The sequence below is a fragment of the Culicoides brevitarsis genome, chromosome 3 (genome assembly GCF_036172545.1).
Source record: "Culicoides brevitarsis isolate CSIRO-B50_1 chromosome 3, AGI_CSIRO_Cbre_v1, whole genome shotgun sequence".
NCBI lineage: Eukaryota > Metazoa > Arthropoda > Insecta > Diptera > Ceratopogonidae > Culicoides > Culicoides brevitarsis.
The window spans coordinates 13,864,465-13,892,098 of record NC_087087.1 but is presented as its reverse complement, the minus strand read 5'-3'; the positions used below and the strand labels follow the sequence as shown (position 1 = coordinate 13,892,098).

The 27,634-nt window shown below is 26.3% G+C and overlaps 5 protein-coding genes across 5 annotated transcripts in view; 2 read left to right on the top strand and 3 right to left on the bottom strand.

The window, feature by feature from the left end:
- Positions 1-1,528: 1,528 nt before the first annotated feature.
- On the top strand, positions 1,529-21,409 carry LOC134833223 (muscle-specific protein 20-like). Its single transcript, XM_063847471.1, has 5 exons — positions 1,529-1,685; positions 15,489-15,700; positions 19,068-19,160; positions 20,885-20,912; positions 20,970-21,409. The coding sequence occupies exons 1-5, from the start codon at positions 1,662-1,664 to the stop codon at positions 21,159-21,161; spliced, it is 549 nt and encodes a 182-aa protein (XP_063703541.1). The 5' UTR covers positions 1,529-1,661; the 3' UTR covers positions 21,162-21,409.
- LOC134834732 (protein takeout-like) lies at positions 4,172-8,284 on the bottom strand. Its single transcript, XM_063849486.1, has 6 exons — positions 7,990-8,284; positions 5,905-5,997; positions 5,700-5,850; positions 4,700-4,833; positions 4,492-4,641; positions 4,172-4,423 (listed from the first exon to the last, which is right to left on the bottom strand). The coding sequence occupies exons 1-6, from the start codon at positions 8,078-8,080 to the stop codon at positions 4,236-4,238; spliced, it is 807 nt and encodes a 268-aa protein (XP_063705556.1). The 5' UTR covers positions 8,081-8,284; the 3' UTR covers positions 4,172-4,235.
- On the bottom strand, positions 11,092-13,521 carry LOC134834567 (myophilin). The gene is made up of 3 exons (XM_063849292.1): positions 13,408-13,521; positions 12,118-12,438; positions 11,092-12,061 (listed from the first exon to the last, which is right to left on the bottom strand). The coding sequence occupies exons 1-3, from the start codon at positions 13,411-13,413 to the stop codon at positions 11,879-11,881; spliced, it is 510 nt and encodes a 169-aa protein (XP_063705362.1). The 5' UTR covers positions 13,414-13,521; the 3' UTR covers positions 11,092-11,878.
- LOC134833222 (mitotic spindle assembly checkpoint protein MAD2A) lies at positions 21,331-22,553 on the bottom strand. The gene is made up of 3 exons (XM_063847470.1): positions 22,345-22,553; positions 22,138-22,284; positions 21,331-21,892 (listed from the first exon to the last, which is right to left on the bottom strand). The coding sequence occupies exons 1-3, from the start codon at positions 22,412-22,414 to the stop codon at positions 21,489-21,491; spliced, it is 621 nt and encodes a 206-aa protein (XP_063703540.1). The 5' UTR covers positions 22,415-22,553; the 3' UTR covers positions 21,331-21,488.
- Positions 22,554-24,482: 1,929 nt separating this feature from the next.
- Positions 24,483-27,634, top strand: part of LOC134834037 (netrin-B-like) — a 29,059-nt gene continuing 25,907 nt past the window's right edge. Inside the window, exon 1 of the mRNA XM_063848553.1 lies at positions 24,483-25,690. Within this exon, the coding sequence (XP_063704623.1) occupies positions 24,553-25,690 (1,138 nt within the window). The 5' untranslated portion in view covers positions 24,483-24,552. The remainder of the gene's footprint in view (positions 25,691-27,634) is intronic.

The following is a 27,634-nucleotide window of genomic DNA, read 5'->3' as shown; positions in this document are numbered from 1 at the left end:
AATGCTGAACCTTTATTATTTTTTTGCGAAATTTGATTTTTTAAATTTTTTTTAATTAATTTCTTAAATATTTAATATTGAAATAATTAAAAAAAATATTTTATTTAATATTATTTTTCTAATAAAATTAAAAAGTTTTAGGTAAATTAAAAAAACATTAATTAAATATTAAAAAATATGAAGATAATAATTTAAAAAAAAATTAATTAATAATTAATTTAAAAAAAATTACCTTAATAATAATTTTTAAAAATATTAAACTTTTATTAAAAATTAGTTTCAAAAAAAACTTTAAATTTATTAAATTATCTCTGAAAATTTGAAAAAAAAAAATTTGTTACATGACAAAAAAATTATCTCAACCACCCCTTGACTCTCGAATCACAAAAATATCGACAACTAACCACAATGACTTTGCAAGACCCTGAACGAAAATACATTTTGACGCCTCCACAATCGCGATTCATCATACTTCTTGGCATTCTCCGGCGCGGCGTACCGAAAAACACCTGAAGCTTCGAAAAGGTATAAATTTAATTACATTACTCACTTTTCTTTGTTGTTGTCGCCCGTAAATAACTTTCGAAATACGCAACGAAAATCTAATTTTAGATAATTCTCGTATTTATGGACTAAGAAAAATGTGACCAAAATATTTTTCATGAACTGCGAATTAATTGATGATAATTAAAAAAGACTTTGAACAAATCTAAACATTGATCATTATGTCTGTCTTCAAGTCTAACGAACCTTCTTGTTGATTTTTCATGTCAAAAAAAAAATATTATTTTATTATATTCGCTTCGTGGAGATTAAAAATGTATGTAGATTTTTTTTTATTTATTTAAATTTTTCGTACACGGAGAAAAATTTGATGAGTTTTCGTTAAAAATATTTTTTTATTATTTTTTTTAAAATTAAATTAAAATAAAAATTAAGTCAAAAAATTAAATTAAATAAAAATAAATTAAATTATTTTAAAGATAAATTAAATAAAAAAAATATATTTGAAAAAAAAATATTTCAATTAAAGTTTAAAATTAAATTTAGATTAAATTAATTTTTAATTAAATTTAGAAAATAATTTAAATTAATTAATTAAATTTAAAAAAAAAATAAAAAGTTTTTAAAAATAAAAAAAGAATTAAATTAATTAATTAATTTTTATTTTTTTTTTATTTTTTAATTAATTATTTATTATTTAAAAATTATTTAATTACATTTTAAAAATAATTTTATTTAGTTTTTTAATTTAATTTAATTAATTTTTTTAAATTTAATTTTATTAATTTATTTTTTTTATATTTTTAAATTTTTCACTTTAAAAAAGCCCCGTGTATTTTAACTCATATATCACACAGAAGACGTGTATTGGTAAGATTTTCCACGCTTTCTTTACATTTTTACATGAAACACATGATTTCGCGGCATCTCGCTGTACGAATGAGCGCACATTTATACGTTTTTTTAAATGAGTCAAAATCAGGTATATTTCACGTTTATCTTCCATTCAAATTTGTTTGTTTGTCTCAAACGGTCGGAAAAGTGCTCTGATTGCAGCAAAAAATTAAAATAATTGTGAAAAATCCCAAAACGGAATAAAAACTTGTAAAAAATATTTTTTGTGATTAAATTTTAAAAGAAAAAAAAAATAAAAGAAAATGCCTGGCAGACCATTGTGGCAGGTTAGTGTGATTCATTGTTGTTTATTTATTCTGTTATTGTGACGATGCGATTTTTTTTTTGATGAAATGATAAAAACAAGTGACGCAAAAATTTTTATTTAAAGATTTTTGAGTGATAAAATGTTGAAAAGTGATTTTTTATCAATGAAAAATAATTTTTTTTGATTAAAAATTTGCAAAAGAATTTTTTAAAAAATTATTTAAATTAAAAAATTAATTAAATTTAATTGATGAATTAATTTTTTCTATAAAAAATTAAAAAAAAAAATAATTTAAATTTTTAATTTCAATAAAATTCTTCAGAAAAAAAATGTTTATTAAACAAAATCAAGAATTTTCTGTAAAATTCTTAATTGACGCTGATCAAACGAATTTTTAACCCACATTTTTCCAATAATAATTTGTTTGTTTTTTTCTAAAAATATTTCAAACATAAACAAGTCTCAAGGAGAATGTCACCGAATTTCCATGACAAAATTTTTTTTTCTCACACAAAAATGCCCGATAGAAGGTCCATCACTCACTTAGTCATGGTCACGACGAAAAAAATAATAAAATTGTAACACGTCGTTTTCTGTAATAATAAGCCGTCAACGAGTTACTCATCGTTGTAAAATTGGGTGAAATGAAATAATATTTTAAATAATAAAAAAAAAATATTTAATAAAAAAAGTTATTTTTGGGGTCTGATGACGCTGCGTTAATTTACTACTTTAAGATGAAATGAAAATACGCCCACAAAATGTTTGTTTTTCGTAAATTTTTGTGGAATAAATGGAAAATTAAATGAAAACATGTGTAATTTTTCGGGTGATTCCATGCTTTTTGTTGTTTTTGTGACGGGAAATTAATCATTTTTGTGTAAATATTTAAAAGATAATTTTTTTTCACGAGGCTGATGTAATTTTTGAAAACGTTTCAGTTTATTTTTGGAGTGAAAATATTATAATTGTGAATGATTTATGATAATTTTTCGTTACAAGAAATTTTAAAAAAAATAATTTTTTTTAATTTTTTGAGGTTAAAAAAATCTAGAATTTAATCAATAGAATAAATAATAATTTTTAATGAAATTTTGTTTTTTTATTTTCTTTTAAAAATGAATTAATTTTTCAAATTAAATTAATCAAATACATATTTTTGAGTGATAATAAAATAATAATTTTATATAAAATATATTAATTATAAAAATTTAATTATTTTTTTTTTATTTAATTAATAATAATTAAAATATAAAATTATTTATATTTTAAATTATATTGGAAAAAAATTGAGTGATAAATTATTTTTTTTAATAATTTAAATGATTTTTTAAAAATTACATTAAAGAAGTTACATTTTAATTATAATAATATTTTTTTTAAATTTAATTTTAATTTTTAAACTTAATTATTTTTTTTTATTAATCTCCAGAAAATAAAATATTTTATTATTTAATAATTTTATAATTTAATTTTTTTTAATCAATGAAAAATATTAAATTTTTCATTTAAAGCAATTTTTCTATTACAAAAATATTGGTTTTTATTTTAAAAAAATAATTTTAATTTAAAAAAATATTATTTAATTATTTAAAAAGAATTTAATTAATTATATTTTTATTTCTAATTTAAATAATTTAATTAAATTAATAGTTATTTAAAATATTTAATAAATACTATTTTTTGCCTCAAATTAAAAATACAAAAATAGCAAATCATTAAAATGTTGCAAAAACCATGCAAGAATTTTTTTTCCAGAAATCTCAAAAATTTATATCAGCAATAAAAATCGCAAAACATTGACATTGTAAAGAAAATTACCATTAAAAACACACGATTTAAACCTGCTTTTTTGGCAAATCGCCTCGCATAAAAAAAACGTAATTAAAATTAAAATCAACAAATTTTTCCTACGAAATAACAAAAAAAAAACGTCGAGTGCCTAATATAAACAAGTAATTATTTTTGAACAAATGAACTAGTAGACTCATGTTTTCATTAATTGAAGCCATTTTACGTTAAAAATTAAAAGAAAAAAAAAATACAAGTCGTCTCCATCGATATGACTTTGACCCCTCTTGTTTGTTACTTTTCGTCTCGCCTTAAAAAAAAACAAAAAAAAACACTAATCACCACTTTTTCATCATATCGACATTCTCTTCGTCATTTTCTTCGTAATGGCTATTTTTATATTTTTGCGATCATGAGCTCATTTTTTATTATTAAAATATTTTTCTCACTCACTCAGAAAAAGAATTTTTTCCAATGACGTCACGTGAAATTTTACGACGATAACAAAAATATTATTTTTTCATTCAAAAAAAAAAAAAAAAAAAAAAAAAAAAAAAAATCGAAAATCGAGGCAAAGACATGAACCATATGGAAATGAATGCACGGGATGCGCTTTATAAATATTTTTTTTTTAATTTAATTTTTTTTTAAATTTAACTGACACAGTTGGAAACCGACAAGACGGAAATCTATTTTAAAAGCGTTTAATCAAAAAAAGAAAAACGTGATGATTGATTCAAACATTTTTTTTTTAAATTTATTTCTGGTCCGTTTCTCGTTAATTCGTCGTATTTGGGTTTCCATTGGGCCATGGCAAGTCAGCGACGAAATATTCCGCAGGCAAATTGTGGAAAATTTTTTGCATGATGGACAACAAAATATCTTCGATAGTTTTTGAAATAATTGGTCGCAAGGCTTCCGATGCAGGTCGCCAATTTTCATTCAAATATTGATTTGTGCTGTCCTCTATTTGAAAAAAATCAAACGGAAATTGATAATTAATGAAGATTTCAATCGGAAATTGAAAGTCTTACCCAATAACTTGACACCTTCAAACAAGTTATCCAAGCGTAATCTTAACCCTGAAATGGTATATTGCACTTTGACGCTCGTTACGTTGTAGAAAATGTGGTTGTCTCTCTGATATAATTTGGTTTTTGTGTGCATTCGGATGTCCATGTTGGCTGAAAATTTAAAGAAAAATTTAAAAAAAAATTTTTGAAGGGAAATAAATTAACTTACAAGGCTCAAACCAGCATTTTCCGTGGCCATTTAGGGGAATTACGAGGATTCTGCCTTGCATGTGGTAATTTCCTTCGAGTCTCATCTTTGGCAGGAGGATTCTTGTGTCCCAACTGAAGTCTTTGCTGTTTACTCTATGGAGAAAAAAATTAAATTTTATTATTATTTTACATTAATTATTTAATTTAATTAATAAAATATTTATTATTTAATTAATTGAAAAAAACTTTAATTAATTATTTTTTTTTTAATTTTTAAATAATTATTTTAATTTAAAATTATTTTTAATTGGATTTTTTTAATATTAAGAAAAAATTAAAATTTGATTAAAAAATTAATTTTCTTCGTTAAAAAAAAAATTTCTGCTTTTTAAAATAAAATTTTAATTTTCATTTATAATTTAAAAAAAAATTAATTTAAATTTTTAAAATTAAAAAAAAATATTAAATTGAAAAAAAAATATTTAATTAATTTATTTTTTAAAATTTAAAATTTATTTTAAAATTGGATTTTTATTAAAAAATTAAAATTTTAAAAAAAAAAAAAAATAAAAATTTTATTTAAATATTTTAAAATCCATTTAAAAATATATCAATATAAATTAATTTAAAAATTAAATTTAAATTAAAAAAAAAAAATAAAAATAATTTTAAAATTTGAGCCTGTAATTGAGAAGTTTTAGCTAAATTTGACATAAATTGGTACAAAAATGACTTTAAAGCCCTTTAAAATATTGATTTTAAATGAAATTTTTGACAGCTGTCAAATTTTAAATTTTTTAAATTATTTTACTGGCTGAAATTTAGTCAAAATATTTTAAAAATTTGCATTTTAAGTCGTTTAAGGTGTACAAAAATGTGAAAAAATTAAGTTTTGTAAATATATTTCATATTTTTCACAATTGTGTACTCCTCAATAACTGTTACAGACAGACAAACGGACAGTACAGACAAAAATCTAAAATTTTCTCAAATTTTTCAAAAAGTTAAAGAAAACTTACATATTCTCAACGATTTTAACGGCGCCAAATCCTGTAACGGTAACTTTTGACAATGAAGCATTGACACTGACAGGTCCATCTCCTTGTAAAATCCTAATTTTCCCGAGTTTCAGTGGATCTATCGTTCCAATTTCATCAAGACCTTCAATTCCTGTCAAAAAAAAATATTTTAATCTCAAATCAAATCTAAAAGTTAAATTTTTACCTGTCACTAACTCATCAAAGAGTCCCTGAACTGCCGTCGTGGAACATTTGATAAACTCCGGATCACTAAATCGGCACGTTTTGATAAATTCCGCTAAAAAAAGTCATAAAAACAAAAAAAAATCAATTCTCTGCGCAATCTAAACTCGTTTCGTGCCGCGTCAGACGACGACAAATTATATTCATATTAAAGTTACGCAATTTTCCATTTTTTTTTTCGCAAGACACAAAACTTCCAAGTTCACAAGTTAGATCAATATACGCGACAAGTGCTGTGTAAATAGACACATGAAGCGCGTAATGAAAAGTGGTACATTGCCATCGATTCGGGCACTTGCATCAAATGCAAGACATGCGATTTCTTGATTTATTATTATTATTTTACATTTCTTGTTATTAAATGGAACTACGCTGCTATGCTGCGAATTCTTGTGTGTGCGAGCGCACGGTATTTTTCATGGTTCACCTCAAATATGGACATGCGATTGCGATTTGCAAGCAACATTGAAAAAAAAAATGCGTTTAGTGCGATAAGATTGATTTTTTTTTAATTTAATAAAATATTTTTTCTTTTTAAAAATGTTAATTTATTTTTTTTTATTTTTTATTAAAATGTTTAATTTAATTTTAATTAAATTTTATTTTATTAATAAGTTTTAATATTTTATTAAAAATAAATAAATTGTTTTGCAAGATTTAATAAAAAAAAATCGTAAATAACTTTTCTGTCAAAACTTGGCATTGATAAAAAAAAATTAAATAAATTTTAATTAATTTCATTTAATTTTAAAAAAAATGTACACTTCCATTTATTTAATATGAAAAACCTTTAGAAAAATCTTTAACGTTTTTTTTACTAAATTTTTAATTAAATTTAAATAAAATTTTTTAAATTTAATAATTTTTAAAAAAAAATTTATAAACTTTTGAGGAAAAAAAAAATTTTTTTACTGTCTAAGTTAAAGAAAAATCATTAAAAATTTTAATAAAATAACGATAAATTATTTTTTTTTTTTGAATCATAAAATACTTAAAATTTTCACTCAAATTTTATTTTATTATCTTTATTTATTAAATGACTAAAATTTTATTTTATATCTATTTTTTATTAATTTAATTATTTTTTTAAATATTTGTCAATTTTGAAAAATTTTCATTTGAAATTTTTAAATCGTTTTTTGCTAATTCAAGTTTTAAAAAAATAAGTTATATGTTTTAACTTTTTAAACAAAAAAAAATATAATTTGAAAGGAAGTACACAAAAAGTTGAAGATTTATTAAAAAAAATATTTTTCTATAAAAATAAACTGAAATTTATAGATTCTTATCAACTCAAAAAATTACAGTTGAAAATTTGTAAATCGCTTCTTTGCTAATTCAAGTTAAATTTTTTAATTAGTTTTTTTTTACTAAATTTTTAATTAAATTTAAAAAAAAATAAAAAAAAAAATTTAATAAATTTTTGAGGAAAAAAAAAATTTACTGTAGGTATAATTTTTAAGTTAAATTTAAAAATATTGAAAAATTTTTACTTTCATTTAAAATCCAATAAAAAAATAACTTATTAACGTTAAATAATTTCAATTATTGTATCTTTTATTAAAAATAAAATTTTCATTAAAAATTGCATTTCAGGAATTTTTTTTGTTAAAAACCATCCGTTAATATGCAAACATAATTATTTTTTTTAAACCACATATTCAAATAAGGTTCAACAGCCCTTAATTTCCATGCACTAAAACAATTCGCAGCACGATGACTTTTCATGCGTAGCTAAGTAGTTATCCAAAAAGAAGTGAATAATCTCAAAACGGCACAAAAACCAAATAAAACCAGTTATATTAAAAATAGCCAAGACCAGCGCGCGCGTTTCGCAATGCGTTTGCCAATCATCGATCGATCGTCAACGGCTGGCTGATTTTTCATTCAATTTGTATATTTATGCAAATTCGGAAGAAATTTTTGCATTTAATTTTAATTTTCTAGACACTTCGACGCATCGCATGTCAATTTTCAATCAAAATGTAAATGATACGTTCTGCGCTGCTTGCGATTTTAATCCAAAGCCACAAAAAGAAAAACTTACGTTTCACGTCAAATTTCGAAGCAGCGTTACATTGTTCCGCCACGGCTAACAATAAAAAAATCACTAAACTACTAAAGCTTGAAAATTGCATGTTTAGACTCTGGAGTGACTGACTGGATAATGCGAAAAAAAAATCTGAGATGCGCGCGGTATTAAAAAAAAGTAAAAGTCACTCTCGAGAGTTAATTACAGTTATTTACTTAAATTGTAATGGAAATTGAATAAGAAAAACTTTTTAAACGAACGACAAATTAATGAGCCGCAGTACTTTGCTTTAAGTTTAAGTTTACTCCGAAAGAACTAGACACTGATTAATTTTTTTTCCAAACAACATTCTAGTTTATATATAATATTTTTTTTTTGACGAGTGGAAATAGATATGCACTTTTGAACACATGCAAGTCGCTACGAGTCATACGGTCACTAATATACTCGCAACTTGAAAATTATAGGAGGTGGTAGTTTACGATGACGACGAGCGAAGTTAGTTTGGAGAAAAAACTCAACTCTGAGAGGCTTGTATTACGGAAGCTACTTTACGAAGGAACTTGTGTGTGAGAAATATCAAGATTAATTCATTCATTGACGGAGATTTTTTTACGATATTTAAGTTTGATGTAACTTTGTTATATAGAGATGGTCATTTAGATGAAAATGAGGTTAAAATTGCAGCTGATAATTAAATGAATTAAATGCAAATTAAAGTTCTTGAAGTTTCGTAAGGGGTTGAGAATTTTTTTATGATCTATAAGAATCATCGAATTAATTTACATGAAATGGCTATACTTAAGTTACATACAAAATTTTATAAACTTTTAAAGGGACTCCACAAAAGCACAGATTTTTACAAAGCAGGAGATCACAATGAATTATATAAGGATCTGTTCATTCAAGTAACTAAAGCTCTTCATTCTTTTGAAAATTTGTATGAAAATCCGACACTTTTAACTATAACTCTTGTAAAAGGGGATGAAAAATTTTAAAATTAGGGTTTTTCAAAGCATAGACCCTAACGAGTCCAATGATACCAATTAAAGCCATAACCCGATTTCAGCATTTCATCGAAAAATAAATGGCATTAGATTTTTTGTTGTTTTTGTGATAGTTAGGCCTAAAGTATTCCAAAAGAACTAAATTTAAAATTCTAGAACGAACCAAACGGATTTTAGACATTTTTAGTGCATTTGGGTATATTCAAGTATCTCTTTGACATACCCAATCTCACTAAAAATGCATAGAAACACTGGAATTCGTTCTAGAATTTTAAATTTAGGTTTTTTTTGGACTTTTTTAGGCTTAACTACTCAAATCGGTTATCCCATAGTCACATTGGGACTTTTAATAATAGATTAAACTTCATTGAGGAAATGACAACAGTTATATGTACCGTAATGTAGATAATTCTTATGGAAAAAAATCCGTTACGAATTCAAAAATTGCTAATAATTAATGGAACATCAATTTTGAAGTTAATAGAACAATATTTTTCCATTAATTTTTGGATTTTTTTTTAGCAATTTTTTAGACAAATTTTAAAATATTTGTCATAAAATCAATAAATTAATTGATAAAAATTCATTAAAATAATACATTCTCAAAAATTTTGTTAAAAATATTGAAAAATTTTGAAATTCCGTTAAAAATTCAAAATGTTTACGTAAAAATGTTAATAGAACGAATTTCAAAACCTATTTTCGTTAATAGAACGGATTATTTTTATCCATAAGAATTATCTACATTACGGTATTTCGTATGAATTAATTTTTTTTTAATATCAAAACTTCCTATCAAGATTAATTAGGTACTTCTTTGCTCGATTCGACAGATTATGTAACTCTTCATAGCTTCCTTCGAAGAATCTCTTTGGGCAAAACATAATGATATGTGCAATCGTTTGTTCGGTTGCACCACAATCACATTTCGGGTCAGAAGTTACTTTCCATTTGAAGAGACAGTAGTTACATTTACCTTGATTGGTTTCATTCGGTTTAACTTCGTCCATGATTTTCTATCTAAATCGTATCCTGAAACTTTTTCAGTTGGATCATTAATTAAAAAACTGTTTTGAAAATCAGCCATGGCTGCTAATTATGGCTTCCATGATCAAAGATGATGTTAAAGACGGTGTCAAATATGATGTTGATGATCAGATGAGTTGATTCGGTGAATAAGAGACTTGATATAATGTTCCATTTAAAAAGGTATTGGCTACATTTTCCTTGATTTGTTCTTATTCTATGATCAGTTGTGTTCATGATTTATCCTCAAGTAGTTGTTAGTGTATCCAATAATGAATTTAATGTCGTCAAATAAGAAAAAATCTACTCTTAATTAATTTATATATAAGATGTTATGATGAGTTAGTAATCAAGTCCCTTTAATTAATGTCATTTATTGTATAAATTTAAGTCCTGGTTAATAAAAATATTGTATTGTATTATCCTCAAGTTCAAATTTTAGTACATTTTTAGTTGGATCTTTGTAAATCCATTGAAACTCAAAAATAACTTTTTTGGAAATTCTTTCCATTTTCAGAGGTTTTCTGATCAAACAAAGTTCAAACATTTGCCTTATTTAAATATCTTCAATTGATTCTTAAGTTAATTTGGTACAATCTCAACATTTTTTTTTGCGATTTTCTTGAAGTAAAAATTGAAGTTTTTTTCCATTAAATCTATTCTTCCATGTTGACCTAAAAAAAAAGTTAAATTTAATCGAATGTTAAAAAAATATAAAGATACATTACCTTCTTTAAAGAATTATAGTTTTAAAAATTTTTTATAGTTTCTACAGTTTTACAAAACTGTTCAGCTACTTTAAGAGTAGAAACTTTTTTAATCCATTTAATTTTTTAAGAATCTAAGGATTTCTATTCTTAAAAGCTCACTTTTTAAATTTTTTAAAAATTAACTCAAAACTTTGAAAAAAATTTCTATTGACTAACCTAGTTATATAAATTACCATTATTTAAACCATTTAATTCTTTTAATTTAATTTTTTTTAAAGTCTATATAAACTAAAAACTTTAAATATTTAATTTTTTATTAAAAAAAAATGAAAAACAAGAACTAAACATTTTTTACATGAAAAATGTCCTTCAAATCTATTACAAGCCATTAACTGTAATAAAAAAAAAATTAAAATCACTTTTGACCTATTATCACTTAACTAATAACTTAACAAGTCTCGTAACTGGTTAGTTCATACTTTATATAATTTTTCATATATCAACCTTTAACCTCAACTAATTTAAGGATCTCTTCCAAGTAGGCAAATTAATTTTCTATTACATTAAACTTCCATATATCACTTATTCTATTCTATTAAATAACTGCAAAAAACAAACTACAAGTCTGCAATGACCTTGACCATTTCCTATAAGTAATACCGTCAGGTCTCTCTCGGCATATCATAAATATTTTACAAGCCATCAATTATTTAATAATTATTTTTATTTATTAAAAATAAAGAAACTCAATTCAATGCACTGTATTCAGTATCTAAGCCTCGTATTTTATAGTAAATCTAATTTTGTAATTTGAATTGCATGTAGTTATAGAAAAATAAACAGATTTGCCATTATTATTATTTTTATGGCATATCTGCGGTTTAATGACAGGTTAAATGTTGGCATTTCTTAATTAATTGTGATTTGTGATATTTTCCGATTTATTCTTTTGAGGAATTGGAAATCCAATTTTTTGTTTTGTTTAGTTTAGAAGAATTTTATTAAACAAGTGAAAATTTTTAGACAAAGTTAATCGCTAACATAATACAATTATTTTTGAATTTTGTAATAAATAAGTGTTCAATGTATTTTTTTTTGTGTATTTGTGAGTGGGTGTCAAGTGTAAAAGTGTAATTTAGTGTAAAATGTAAAATGGCTTCTTTACATGTGACGAGTATTGGAGAAACCTCCATGTCCTGCTTGGGAAGCTCCCTTGTTGTAGCCCATTTGGAGGTTAAGATGTCCCTCGCTGGCACGCAATTGCTCTTCGGTGAATTGGCGTTCGTTCTTCTCCGCCATTTTGGGTCCCAATGAGGGTCCATTGTACTCGGGATGGAGTTGTGTCTGTTTCAAATTCATTTTTTAAAAGAGATTTTCTATACAAAAATTGATCAACTTACGATTCTGCCGAGGGCATACAAGCTCAGGGTGACTTGGGGGATGTTACGACGCTCAAACAAGTCGGCAGTTTGGAAGATTTCTTCTTGTGGGACGCCATAAGCTTTCATGCCAGCTTGGAATCTTTGAATATTTTCCATAAGTTGGAAGTTTGTGCCGCGTTCTTGGATCTTCTTAACGGATCCGGGGGCGAGTTTGTTCATCAATTTGCACAAAACAACGCCATTCTTCAAGATATCTTCATAATCGCCGCTTGGCACGGGTTCTCCCAAAACGTTGAAGATCCAGTTGAGGACTTCTTGTTCTTGTTCCTTGTTGCGTGGCTATTCGATAAAAAACCATAAAAAATTATTTAATCATCTCTAAATTTAGCAAAGCAAAACATTGGAAAAACTGTGAATGACGTCAAATGTTTCATTTTATGTAAATAAACGATATCTGTTCCGATTTCAAATTTATTATTATTATGTCATGAAATTGCCAGATGACTATAGACTGACCGAGGGAATGACCTCTAATGTCTTCAAATCGCAAAAAAAAACGAAACTTTTGAGCTCTAATTACTTTCCAGACATATTTTTGTCGGCGATCTTCTGATTGATGATAGAAAAAATTTTTGGCAAAACCACAAAAAATTGTCCAACTTACAAATTACATACAAGAGAAAATTGCTTAAACGTTTTTATGGGTAATTGCAAAGTTATTGCCCACACAAAGTATTTTAAGAGATGAGCAATTTTTGTCGCACAGGTGATCATCAAAAGAATTTTGAGACTTTTAGTTGACACCTCTACTTGAAAATTTTTTCACAAAGTTGTCCATATAGAAATATTTTTAGTTTAGACATCTGGTTTTTAATTTTTTTTCACTTGTTAAAAAACACTTGTATGCTTTTATGAGTAATTAGATGAAAAATCATGAACAAGGCAATGACCTTCAATTGTCCAAAAATTTTATTTAAATTCTATTTATGAAAAAAAATAACGAAGTTAATAAAAATTAAGAATTTTCTAGAAGAAATTATTTGAAAATATCTTTCATGACCTCATTTGATGCGAAAAAAAATAAAAATTTTTGTGGAAATTGTGCAACTGTTGTCTTATTTATCAAACATCGAAAAAAAAAGTTCATTAATTTTGAAATAAATTTTAAATATAAAAATAGACAGACAAAACAACTGTCACCAAATTTCTTTTTTTATTATTTAAAAAAATATTTTTTTCCAAATTTATTGATTTAAATAATTTTAATATTTTTTTAAATATTTTGTTGGATAAAAAAATCCTTCTTACCGCCATTTTTTGTAATTAAAGTTTTTTTTTTAAATAAATTAAATTAGAATAAAAAATAAGAGACGAGAATATTTGGTTCTTCGCGTCTTTACTAGATAAGATGATTTAAAATACTGAACTGACAAAATTTTCTTCACTCTCTTTTTAATTTTATTTTATATTTTTATATTTAATGTTTGCTACAAATCTCTCTGTTAATCAATTTGCGGGAACATGAAGAGAAAATTTCTACACGGAAAAATGTAGCGGCAAATTATTCAACATACACGAGAGAATTTTTGTGTGGTTGAATGAAAGGGAAAATCTTCTCTTTTCTTTTAGTTTAAATTTTTTTTTCGCTTCTATCACAATATTTTGGGTGTTTGTTTTGAGAATCGGCGGTATCTTGAGAGCAAATTTTAATGTATTTGTGAGATTTGGAATCAGACGTGGGTTTCTTGAGGTAATCTGTAACTTTGTATTTTTGTCGATGCACGATTTTTTTTATTGGATTGAATAATATTTTTAACGAAATTACTGGAATACGGAATTTTTCTAATGGAATGAAAAATTAAAATTTGTGATGTCATGTTGAAAGTGACATGACATGGAAACTTTTCATCTTTTTTGAAAGTCATGAATCAACAGTTTATTAAAAAATATTAGATGACTTGTGTGAGTCACCTTTAGTCATGATTTTACAAGGCGACCTTGTTCAAGAAAAAAAAAACAATGACAATTGATAAGGCTACTGAAGTATGGAAAGCCTTCAAAATATTCCACAAAAATTTATGAAATTTTGGTTCTCAAGTTACTCATTTGTCAAAAATGTCAAACTACAGAATGTAGTCAGAAAGTATTTTTAAGTAATAATTTATCATCAACTTGTCAGTAGATTTTCATAATTTTCCCATATTGTCTAGTGGATAGGATATCCAACTAATTAAAACAAATTTTATTTTTCTTAAATATTTTATTTTTCAAATTAAATTTAATGTTCCATCTTCCAATATCTTGGGATCGAGCAACAATCGAGATCTAAAAAAGAATAAAAATTAATTAAAAAATTAAATTTTAATTAAAATAACTTACCTTTAATAAATGATACAAATTTAATAGTTCATGAACTTACCAAAATTTAAAAAAAGGTTAAATTGCATAATATTCTATATCATTCGATAATTCGAAATTTCATTTAAAAATCGATGGTCAACAAGTGTTTTCACGAATTTCCAACATAAATTTTGTTTGTTGACTCTATTCATTGTTATTATAACCGTATATTTTTTATGATAATACCACGCATTTTATTATTAATTTATATTGTGTTCAAATATTGTGTAAACAATTTTTCTATTTATGTTTTTTTTCCTCTCACACATCATTCACAATATCACAACGTCCAGAATTTTTACAATGTGTTCACGATTTGTTTTGATGATCGAAGGTTTTCCTCCTACTCTACGCATTTATTATTATTATGAAGAAGAAAAACGCCGAAAGAAACATGATTTAGAGGCAGTTTTTCTTTTTTAATGAATGGACGTTTCGCGAATCATTCATTTAAATGGGAACAAAAGTCGCTTGGAAACAAGATTTTTTTTTAACTTGTTGATAAAAAATTGTTTTTCCTCAAGACATTAACCTCCTTTTTGTGAGGAAATAATTAAAACTAAAAGAAACGAAAATTGGAAGTAGTTAAAAACGTTTAAAAAAGTAACAAAACAACATTAATTTTATGCATTTTGGCTGCAATTCTCATTTTCTGGTGATATTTTTAAACGATGAACGTTTCGTCGATATATCTTTCGAGTCAAAGAGTCACACGAACAGGTGTGCAGTGTCATTTTTTTGTTACACTTTCTCGCAGTTAATTCTGCTTCTCTCAAATGAGATCTTTGCCCGATTAACTCTTGTTTTGTAATAGATTTCGTTTTTTTGTAAATAATGAAACCAAAATGTGTGGGAGAGATCACTTTCTTCAAAAACAACATGTTGAATAATATTCTAAATGTAAACACTTGTAATGATGAGAATCACAGCTGTTTGCTTAGTTTGAATTGATTTATAGATTTATAAATTATTTTTCTTACCTTTTTCAGATCGCTGGAAAGCGCGACCCCAACGAAGAAGCTCAAGCCCAACGTTGGATCGAAACCATCATTGGAGAACCTTTCCCCTCGAACCTTTGCTATGAAGATGCCCTCCGCAATGGGGTTATTTTGTGTAAACTCATGAGCAAACTCTCACCCGGCTCCATCAACAAAATCAATACCTCGGGAGGCGATTATAAATTCATGGACAATTTGAACCAGTAAGTATTTTGTTTGTTTGTTCCTCTCTATGCCAAGTTCACGTCATCGTCGTACAAGTTCACTACACTCGGTAAACAATCGACGTATATATGCATTGTACTTGTCGTGCAGCATCGATGATGAAAGAACACACACAACCTTTTACGCGGAGGGAACCAACATTTTCAACAATTCCAACTATTCGGATGTCTTGGCATTTTTCTTCTTATGCTTTCCTAGTATGATGAAGTAATGAAATTGTCAATTTTAATGATGATACTTATTCATTTTGCATTTTACTGCGATTAGTATTATTATTTTTACGATTATATAGTAAGATTGCCTCCGTGCGGAGTATTATACAAATACCTCGGTTTTGCCTTTTGCTCGCATATTAGGTATAATTATTATACTTTTTTTTCTCTCGGTTTTGGCGGGTTTTTTTTTGTGTTTGCCTTCGTGTCTTTTTGTACGTACGCGCGGTATAACATCTATGGGCGGCGAATGTGTGGTATTTAACGAAATGTGTACCTTTACTTATGGCATCTTGGTAGAAGGTGTACAAAATTATGAAACCATTCAGTTTTTTCTCTTTGTGTGCGAATCTTTTAAATTGATCGTTTTTAATGGCGGTTAAAATAAAAGGAATTCGTGGAATAAGAATTTTTTTTTTAAAATTTAATCTTAATGAAATTCAAATTGTTTTTTTTAATATAAAAAAAAATGAGAAAAATATATTAAAAATTATTTTTTTTCTTAATAAAACATTTTTAATTTTAAGTTTTTAATAAATTTATTTAAAGCTTGAAATTTCCTTTTGCTTTAATTCTTTATTTGTTTAAATTTTGATCTGTAACGGAAAAATTTATATAAATATTATAAAATTGACTTCTTTAAATTTTTTTTTGAACAAAATTTGCAAAAATTGAAATTTATTGTTAAAATAATTTTTTTTCTATTAAATTAAGTCTCTTAGAGTCTCTTTTCAAGACAGGCTTGTATGATTTAAATCAAAATCAAGAATCAAAAAAATGATTTGATTTTTTTAAGAGACAAATCAAATCATGATTTGAATTTTGATTTGATTTGCAAATCAATCAAAAATTTTTCAAAACCAATTTTTTTTTATTTGAAATTTGTTTTAAATTAAAATTAATTCAAATCAAATCAATAAAAATTCAAAAAACTTTCAAAACTGAAATTTTTTTGATTTGAATTGAATTAATTTTGATTTAAATCAATTTTCAAATCAAATAAATTTCAGTTTTGAAAAATTTTTGATTAATTTGCAAATCAAATCAAAAATCAAATCTTTTTTGATTTTCAAATCTTTGATTTAAATCATACAAGCCTGTTTCAAGATATATCAAATTTTGTTTGTAACTGGAAAATTTAGTCTGTTTCGTTGGAAATAGGAAATAATATTTGAAAATAGTTAAAATAACCTCAAAACAAAAAATTTTCGCTGAAATTTCATAAAAAATTGTTATGCCCTATTAGAGAATACATATACCCAAACTCAAAGTTGCCCTATGATAGAATTTTCACTGTACTTTGTACTAAAAGCTTTAATTAAAATTTCGTTTAAGTCTAAGAATCTTTTAGTGTTAAAAAATCTTCAAGTCTCATGTCAGAATACTCACAAATATTAAAATTGATTTGAAAAAATTACAATTTTTTTTTGAATTCTTTTAGAAGCTTCTAAAAAACTTTAAATTTTCGAGAAATTTTAATTTTTATCAAAAATGTTTGTTAAATTTCATTTAATTTTTTTTTATAAATATGAAAGATTTTTTTAATCGATTTTTAAATTCACTAAAAAAATTAAAGAGGTATGTCAAATAGTGCATTATAGTTTAAAAATTGTACAATAAAAGTATTAATGATGATGAAACTTACCCTCAAAAAGAAAAGTAACGGCTCAAAATCGAAAAAACTTCAAACGTTCACAATCCTCTCCTCCATTCGAGTTGTCCGCAGATACAAGTCGCACCTTTCGCAACATACACACATGCTGTTTGGAGATGTATCTTGTTTCGATCATGTAGATACGTGAGATGTTCCCTTTTCACTGTTCTTTTGTACAGACCTTCGCTACGAGTCGCTACTCGATCGGCATTGCTTTCTCTTATGCTGCCCTCATACGTTTTTGGTTTTTTCGATGCAGAGCTAACTAATTTAAATCGTATTGGTTTTTGGCGAGAAACTTGTGTGGCTGGCAGTTTGTAGAAACCCCTTACGATGCTTTCTACGAAAATCTACGACATCACGCGACGAGTATTACTTTTTCGCCGTAGATTGTAAATGGTTAAAAATTGAAACTACTTTCGAAAGAACGAAAAATGCTGAAGGCAAACACATGAGGTGTGTTGCGCGAATTGTAGTAGAATAGAAGAAGGAATACATTTCATTTCAAATTTTCTATTCAAAGAACAAGGCAGCAGAAGTGGATAATGGGCATGCGTTCTACATGCATGTTGTTACAATACCAAGGTACAAAAAAGATGAACATGAGTAAACATTTGTCCCCTATCAATATAGACACAAACACACATTTGTCGTCGTCGTTGTCGTCACTTTGTCGTAGAATAGAATGTAGAAAATTGTCTGCATATGTGTGCGTCTAACACTCGACGAAAGAGAGACAACGACGTCACAACAATAGAAATGCATCCTATTCAATACTTGGTTCCTATTAAATTTCAAACAATTCTTTTATTCTCCTCACTTAATTATCATAATGAAGTTTAAGTGTTTTACGCAAATAGTAACGACGACGATGAAAAAGTAAATAAAAAACATCGCCGCTCCACGAAATCACGATCCGGTCATTTATGGTAGCCTGTTGAAAGAACTGACGTTTCCTCATCGCGGCTGACAATTTTCACAAAATATTATATCGGCGAACGAAGAAAGCTGCTGGCTGTCAAACAAAAGTAACCTAATGCTTGCACATACACTCGTTTTAACCATTTGGATGCCATCCAATCGTCATTTTTCTCACGAATCGCATCGCATCCTATGCCGCTGATCTGAACGACGCGTCGTCGTCGCTACTTTCGTGTGAAAAGTGTGTTCACTGGTTCACATGATTCCCATAGTACATCAATAAATGGGAACATTGAACATCTATTCCTATAATTGAATAGGGCAGCATCACGCGAAAGAGGCATTCGGTACGTACGTTCAAAATGACCGCCAATTCTCCGCATGGGCTGTACGTGTAAACGTGTACAGGAAATGTTGAAGTACTTGCCAAGTATCGTTCTGATACTTTTTTAATTGTACTGTACGTTGAAATAATTCGTTTAAATTTTATAATCTTGTACTTTTTAATTTTTAAATCTTTTGACAAAAACTGACCCAGCAAAAATTTTTCCTTTGCAGATTCCAACGTGCAAGTATCGCGTATGGCGTAGCCGATGTTGATTTGTTCCAAGCTGTGGATTTGGTTGAAAAGAAGAATATCAACCTTGTCACGTAAGTTGCTTATCGCCTGTAGCAGAAATACAGGTTCAATTGGGATTTAAGTGCGCTTAAGAAGTGGTGTGATGCGAAGGGTGATTGGGTCGAGTTATGTTGCGTTTTATGGTTGCCTGGTGAGATGAGTTTAGGATTTGCCTTTTTTGACATTAATTGTAAAGTAGGTAAGATAGTGTAGATGACAGTGAGGGTGTGTGTGTGTACTTGGTGTACCGGTATCGTAAAAATGAGTTTTGGGAATGAGGAACACCGTAGCTTGTTAGGGAAATACCTTTTATTGTAGTTTTTTATGATCATGAGGTAAAATGTTTTCTTTATAAGACTTGGAGGGTTTATTAAGGTATATTTTTAAGGTTAGGTAGAAACTTCAATTCCTTTGATATTTTTTCGTTTTGTGTTAGTTTTATTAAAAGTTAAAAATTTCTTCAAAGAATCTCCGTTAAAATATATCGACCTTCTAAATATTTCTTATCTTATAAAGATCATTTAAAATTATCAAAATTAATTTTAAATTTCTTTTTAAATTAATTTCAAAAGTCACAAACGAAGCTCATTAAATAATTTTGAGCAAAGATAATTGATGCTATTTTGAGAGCAAATTTCGTCCAATATTCTTCCAATACTTGACAAAATTTACTCTCAAAGTAGCTTCAATTATAGTTGTGGATGAATCTATGCCCTTTTTCCCTTTTTAAGAACCTGAGGGTTTCAAATATTAGCTCTTTAGCATTTTTCTTACTTTTTGTTATTTTTTCGAGAATATTGTTAAAATTATCGTAAAAAATAACATAAAATACGAAAAACTATTAGAAAAAAGGGATAATGCTCTTAAAAGGCAGTTTTTTTCCTTATGACCATGAAGGTCAAATGAAGGTTAAAATAATAGTTTTCACTTTTTGGCTACTTTGAATGTTTTTAGACCAGTAATTAGTTAATTACATGATATTTGTTATACTCAATACCATCTTTGAAGCCCAATTTAGGCCGCTCCAAACGAAAATCAAAAGTCAAAAATCAAATGGGGCAAAATAAAAAAAAAGTTAAAAATATCATCAAAATTGATCGTTTTTTGTTGTATTTTCATAATTTTTCAAGACATTTTCAAAAAAATTTATAAAAAATTTTTAATTATTTTAATTTTTGTTTTGAAAATCATATTTTAACTTTAATTTTCTTCTCCAAAAAAAATTTTTCATAAAATTACTGAATTTTTTTTTCAAAATTTTTTGACAGTTATTTTTTATGAAATTTTAATTTTTCAATTTTTAACTTAAAATGATCTTAAATCAATTTTTAATTTGAAAGTTTCAAAGAAGATTATTAAAAAACAACAAAAATGTTGATCAACGGTCAAAAATTGCTAAAATTTTATCATTTTGTATGAAAATAAGTATTTCAAATTTTTTTTTTATTTTGCCCCCCCCCCATTTTATTTTCAAAAATTTTGGACTTTATTTATGATTTTCATTTGAAGCGGCCTTAATCATTTTTAAATATATTGAAAATTATTTTCAACTAAAAAAAAATGACCAAAATTCAAAATGTGCCTCAAAAAATTTTAAAGTGAGTTTTAGCTTGAGAAAATTCATTTTTCTGTTCATTTTGTGACTTTTGTAAATTACTTTAAAGTTTATTTTAAAAAGTTTTTGATAAAAAAAATTTAAAAAATTTTTAAAAATGTTACCTAATCCAATTTATTTATTTTTTCTTTCATCTCACAGTCAAACAATCTTCGCTATTGGTCGTGCTGTAAGTAATTTTTTTTAAAAAAACCTCAAAATACTCACCAAAATTTTTAAATTTTAGTGCTACCGTCATCCTGAATTCCGTGGACCTTACTTGGGACCCCCTCCAGCGCAAGAAAATCGCCGCAACTTCTCCGAAGACACACTCCGTGCTGGCGAAGCTATCATCGGCTTACAAGCTGGAACCAACAAGGGAGCATCTCAATCTGGACAGAACTTTGGCGCTACCAGAAAGATTTTGTTGGGCAAATAAATCAAATTTTGATGATTGGACGAATGCGAAGATGAGATCGAACATATTTTTAATTTAATTTGTGTAGAGAAAGCTTTTTAAATTACAATTTATTTTAATTATTATTATTATTTTTTTTCATTGGTAATGCTTTTTTGTAATAGATTTTTTTTTTGCGTAAATAATTTTAAAATTAATTTTTGTATGAGAAAAATATTTGATGATGAAACAGCAAAAAAGTAACAAATAAACTGATGATTCTGACATTTTTTTCGTATTTTTTTTTTCACAGCACTGACGAATAATTTTAACGATAATTTACAAAAAAAAAAACTGACGGAAAAAAATCTAGTCCATCATTTTATAACTGACGACAGTGTCCATTTTCTGTAGACCCGTGGAAAAAGATTTTAGGGACACAACTTGTTTGTCTTTGATTTCGGCGGCTTTAGCTTCGCTCCATTCCGAAGGCATGTCGATGAGCTCTTTTGTGTGAATCAACACGTCGAACGAGCAAGTACAGTCCAAAAGTGGCAAATATGAGACTGTGGCAGCGATTTGTCGCATAACATCCCGGATTTCCGCTTGAATTTTTTTCAAATCTTTATCGGAAGTGACTTTTTTGACATCTTTCGCTTCTTCCAAGACTTTTTCCGGTGTAACTTTGAAGTCCCAACATTCGACAATTTCGTCATGGGCAACATCTTTGATTATCATCGAAATTTGTTCAACTTGATCGTTTCTGAGCCAATCTAAAAAAAATAATTTTAATTAATAAAAAATTAAAAAAAAAAAATTTATAATTATTAAATAATTGATAAAAAATTAAATTTTTATAAAATTAATAAAATAACTAATTTTAATAAATTAATTAATTTAATTTAATTTTTTTATTTATTTTTTTTATTAATTTTTTTTTTTTTTGAATTTTTTTCGAATAAAAAATATTTTTTTTTAAATAAAAATTTAAAATTTTCTCGTATAAAATATTTCTCACCTTCCAGTTGACTAAGAACCTGATTCAAGTAATCCTTAATTTTCGGATCAGTTGACATCAGAATTGTGAGTCCGTAGTTCTGTTCGTTCGTGAAACTCTCTCCTGGATAAATGCCGCGTTGAAATAAGATGGAATTAATGCCATATTCTGAAAAAAAATTAAAGTATGAGAAATTGCGGGTAAAAAAATCAAAACAAAAATTCTTACTCAAGTATTCGGAGATGATTGCGGCGGAACCTTTCAAGGTAATTGCATTTTTTGTGGCTGTCTGTGACATTTTTTTGATAGTTTTGTTGCTCAGCAATGTAAAAATAGTGGTTTTAATGTGTTCAGAAAGGTAAATTTAAGCGTTTTTAGTGGTAAAATTGGAAAAATTTGTCTTTTGACTTGTTTAGCGCAAATTTCCGTTGATTTATTTTTTGATTTTTCTCACTGGGATGTGTGAAGATTTTTTTTTTTTGGCTTGGGGTTTTTTGAGGAGTATGAAATTGTAAGTGGCTGCGTAGTTGATGAATTTGAATAATTAACCGAAAAATTGTTTAACATTAGAAAAAAAATAAAATTTCGAATAAATTTAATTAAAATTATTAAAAATCAATTAAAATATTCATATTAATTATTTTATAAATTATTATTTAATTAAAAAATAATATTTTAATAATAATATTTTGAATAATTAATTATTTATTTAATTTAATTTTTATTATGTATTTAAATAATTTAAATTAATACAATTTAAAATAAAATAAATTAAATTAAAATTTCAATTAAAATATTTAAAATAAATTTTAAAAAATAGTATTTGTTTTAAATAAAAATTTTAAATTATAAAATTATAAAATAATAAAAAAAAGTTAAGATTTATTCAATTAAAGGGAAATAAATAAAAAAGTAGTCTTGATATCGTTAATAATTTCTTTTTTCAAAATAAAAATTAAAATAAATGCAAAAAGGTTAAAATCATTTTTTTTATAATATTTAATATATTTTAGATAAAAAAAACCTTTTAAAAATGCTTAATAATTTAATTTATTTTTTTAAAAATTAATTAAATTTAATAATTAATTAATTAATTAAGAATTTTATTACTTAAATAATTAAATTTAATTTATTTAATTAAATATTAATTTTAAAAATTTTTTATTTAAAATTTACAAAATTAACGAAAATTAATAAAATTAAAAATTTTCCTTAAAGGACAACCTCACAAATTCACTTTTTTTCTCTTCCACAATAATTTTTCCCCATTAAACTACTTTTTTCCATCCAACAAGTGCCTTAATAGCCAATTTTCCTTTTCACATGTCGTTTCAAGAGCATGTCAAGTACATCTCTGAAAGCAAAAAATAAAAGTTTTTACCAAGCAATTAACCTAGTTACATATTCATAATAATTATTATGATTCTTTATTTCCATTAACGTTTCATGTTTTCAAGTAATTGTTGGTAAAAAGCTTTTCAAGAGCAAAATCCTTCATTTTTTCTTTAATAAAAAAAACATTTGAAGCACATAAATTGCTATTTTTCACTTTTTAACCTATTTATATGAGGATTATTTTTGCAAAAAATAAAAAAAAAATAAAAAGAGCATTTAAGTCAATTGAACTATAAATATTTACAAATATATCAAATTACATAAAAAAAAAACTTCAAACCCTTTTTTCCTTCCTTTTCTTATGTTCTTCATTTTGTTTTGATTCCTCATTCACAACTTCTCGTACATTTCGTATATTCTACTAATCTACGCCAAAAAAGCTCTTCATTCATAAAATACGTACAAATATACCACGTGAATGCTAAAAAGAGACAAAAATACGTGAAAAAGTAGATTTGTCTCTTTTCTCATCCGCACTCAATTTTTCTCAGATATTTAAACGCTATTTTATCTTCAGCACAACTCTCACTCAGTTCATCGAAGGCATTTGTACTGAATGCACGCAAGCGCTTTTAATTCTTTTTTATTTATTAAAAAATTATTTACCATTTCCATGCAAGAAGTGGAGAGGTGACTACATCGGGAATAATAATAACAATAACAGCAACACTGTGTGGATTACTGATTTTTACGAAAATTTTAAGTGAAAAATATTAAAAAAAATAATAAATTGATCAATTAATTAAAAATAAATAAAATAATAATAAAAAAGTGAATCCAATAAAAATAAAAAAATTGAATAATAAAATAAAATTAATTAAAAAATGTAATCCATCTGAATTTAAATTAATAAAAAAATCAAAAGTGAATTTTTTGGAATATTTTATGGAATATTATTGAATTAAAATTTGAATGAAAAATAATTGGAAATTAATTAAATTATTTAAAAAAAATATTTGAAGATAAAAATGAAGTTAATTGTGCCGCTTTAAAGTGAAAAAAAAATTAAACAAAAAAAAAAATTAAAATAAATCGACAATCATGAACGGATACCATACAAACCTCCTTTTCGGCTTCTTAATCTTCCTCATATCAATCACCTCCTTCACAACTTCCAACAAGGTTTTCTACAACAGTTTCCTCACAAAATCCTCTATCGACCCATGCTACGACGACAATCGCCCCCGAAAATGTATGCCTGACTTTGTAAACGCCGCTTTTGGTCAACCTATAGAAGCTTCTTCGGTTTGTGGGTCTCGCGGCGCCCAACAATTCTGTGACATTGGCACGAATCGACAAAATTGCGATTCATGCGACAATTCTGTACCGGGAAAAAGTTATCCTGCTACCGCATTGACGGATGTTCATAATTCGAATAACGTTACTTGTTGGCGTTCGGAGCCACGATTAAAAAATTTGGCAGATGTCACGCCTGACAATGTTACTTTAACACTTTCGCTTGGGAAGAAGTATGAGATAACTTATGTTAGTTTAACTTTTTGTCCTCATGCCATTCGACCTGATAGCATTGCCATTTACAAAAGTATGGATTATGGCAGGACTTGGGTTCCGTATCAGTTTTATAGCTCCCAATGTCGAAAGCTGTATGGAAGACCTTTCAAGATGACGATTACGAAGCAAAATGAGCAAGAAGCTCGTTGTATTGATCACTTTAGAAGCATTCAAGGCGACATGTCAGGGATTCAAAGTTCAAGAATAGCTTTTAGTACGTTGGAAGGAAGACCTTCTGCTTCGGACTTTGAATCGTCGCCACTTTTACAGGATTGGGTAACAGCGACCGATATCAAAGTTGTCTTCCATCGATTGCATAGCCCCGTGACTTATATCACAAATCCCATGTTTAAGAGCCAGAAGAGCAAATACAGTGGCGAGTTCATAATTTCAAAGGAGATGCCGACTACAGTGACGACGCAAACTTCAAATCAGCAAACAAACAATCCTGGAGCCATCGCAACGACATATTCCTTGTCGGACTTTGCCGTTGGCGGTAGATGTAAGTGCAACGGGCATGCGTCGAAATGCATTAAGGGTCGCGACGGACAATTAACATGCGATTGCAGACACAACACTGCCGGCAGAGAATGTGAAAGATGTAAAATGTTTTACTACGATCGACCATGGGGACGTGCAACATCTCGAGATGCAAATGAATGTAAAGGTAAGTGTATTTGCTTTTAACTCTTCTCTCTGTGTCTTTACTTTTTTTTTCGTTCCTTGCTGCAAGTTTATTTAGAATTCATTTTGAAACAAGATAGACAAACAGCAGGAGAGACACTGAAAAAGCATCTAGTCATGCTAATTAAATAATAATACACTGTTATAAATGACTTTTTAAGCGTTCCTAAAACGATCTTGGAAGTTGTCTCGCTGTTTCTCAAGGAGTTGATTTTTCGTTGTGAAGTTTCCTCAGTAAACGATGAGAGTTGAAATTTTTTTAAAATTTATAGCTTGGTTTAGATTAATTGGAATAGTTGAAATTGAAGAATTTAATCCTGAGAATAAATTTTTTCAAATGATTGAAATCCAGATGTCTATGTCGAAAACTTTTTTCTGATATTTTCATGTTTCTACGTGTTTCTGAGAAATTGAAGCTGAATAGGTTATTTTCACTAATTTGTGTAGATTTTGATTTCTCGAGCGTCTCCTGGAGGTTTTTACCAATGTTTTGGCTTTAGGTTTCAACTTTCTGAGCCTGAAAAAAAATTTTAATAGTCTAAGTGTAAATCTTACCTGTCGTTCCAAAGGGACATCTACAGAATTTTTTATCTTCTAATCCTAAAAAAAATATTTTTAAATATTAAATTATTAAAAAAAATAAAAAAAAATATTTTTAAATAATAAATTATTGAAAAATAAAGTCGGATTTTTATTGCAAAAGTCAAAAATTGGGGCAAAATTTAAAAAGTTAAAAATTTCATCAAAATTTTTTAAATAATTTTTTATTAAATTATTTTAACTTGAATTTTCTATAAAAAAAAATTTTTTAAAAATAATTCAAAATTTTTTGAATAATGAAATTTTAATTTTTCAAAATAATTTTTTAAAATTGTTTTTACTTAAATTCAAAAGTAACTTCAACGGTCAAAAAATGATTTTAATCAATGAGCCCTTCAAATTTTTTTTTCAAAGTTTTATGATTTTCCAATGATTTTTTTTTATTTGAAAAAATTTTCTAAATTAATATTTGAATTTAAGTTTTGTCATTTTTTAGTTCTAATGATTTTTTTATGGGTCGTTAATTCAATTAATTAATATTTAATTTAAAAAAAAATAATTTTTATTTTAATTTAATTAATTTTTTAATTTAATTAAAAATTTTATTTTAATTTAATTAAAAAGTTTTAAATTTTCAAAATTTTTACGAATTTTCTCGAAAAAAAAAATAATAAAAAAACCTGTTAAGAAAACTCTAATGCATTAAATTTCCTTTTGGTAGACTTAACTGATTCCACAGATACTTTTCCAACCAAATAAAAATAAATCACAAATTTTCCGGAAACCCAGACGCGCGCCATAAATTTGTTGTTAACTCCATCATCATCATCATCGTTGTCGTCGTCAAAAGCGCTATTTACCTTTTTTTACTATTTTTTTTAAACAGCAAAGTAAATAAAAATAGAGGCGCACACACAAAAAATTTCTATGCAAAAAATTATGGTAAAAAAAAGTTTGTGTGGAGAAAAAGCGACAACATTAAAATATGTTTATATATTGATTTTGCTCTTGAATACAATTATGAGAGTTTAGCGAACGACGACAACGACGATGCTGAAAAAGAACGAGAAACAACACACAATGTAAATCATGGCATGGCAGAAATGTATTATAATAATGTGTAATGAAATGAAAATAATAATAAATACGGCAGAAAAGGTTTGCTTTGCTATTTCTGAGGAAACGAAGGAAAAAAAGAGAGGAAAAAAAGGGAAAATCAGCGTGTGTAACAATTTCATTGTGAATAGAACGGAGCTTAGGTATTCAGTTAGAAGAGGAAGAAAGGTTAATGCTTTTCGGAAAATAATTTTATGAACAAATTTTATGCTTAAGAATTTAAAGCAAATGTCCGTTCTCTTTAAATTCTTTAACATAATTTTTTATTCGT

Excerpts from the sequence above, each read along its gene's own strand:
- LOC134834732 (XM_063849486.1), bottom strand. The coding sequence starts at position 8,080 with ATGCAATTTTCAAGCTTTAGTAGTTTAGTGATTTTTTTATTGTTAGCC. Across the intron at positions 4,834-5,699 it reads GTTAAAATCGTTGAGAATAT|AGTAAACAGCAAAGACTTCA; the intron begins GTAAGTTTTCTT and ends TTTTCTCCATAG. Across the intron at positions 4,424-4,491 it reads TGAAGGTGTCAAGTTATTGG|AGGACAGCACAAATCAATAT; the intron begins GTAAGACTTTCA and ends TTTTTCAAATAG.
- LOC134833222 (XM_063847470.1), bottom strand. The coding sequence starts at position 22,414 with ATGTCACAGACAGCCACAAAAAATGCAATTACCTTGAAAGGTTCCGCC. Across the intron at positions 22,285-22,344 it reads AATCATCTCCGAATACTTGA|AATATGGCATTAATTCCATC; the intron begins GTAAGAATTTTT and ends ATTTTTTTTCAG. Across the intron at positions 21,893-22,137 it reads GGTTCTTAGTCAACTGGAAG|ATTGGCTCAGAAACGATCAA; the intron begins GTGAGAAATATT and ends TATTTTTTTTAG.
- LOC134833223 (XM_063847471.1), top strand. The coding sequence starts at position 1,662 with ATGCCTGGCAGACCATTGTGGCAG. Across the intron at positions 15,701-19,067 it reads TTCATGGACAATTTGAACCA|ATTCCAACGTGCAAGTATCG; the intron begins GTAAGTATTTTG and ends TTTCCTTTGCAG. Across the intron at positions 19,161-20,884 it reads AAGAATATCAACCTTGTCAC|TCAAACAATCTTCGCTATTG; the intron begins GTAAGTTGCTTA and ends TTCATCTCACAG.
- LOC134834567 (XM_063849292.1), bottom strand. Across the intron at positions 12,062-12,117 it reads TGTATGCCCTCGGCAGAATC|ACACAACTCCATCCCGAGTA; the intron begins GTAAGTTGATCA and ends AATTTGAAACAG.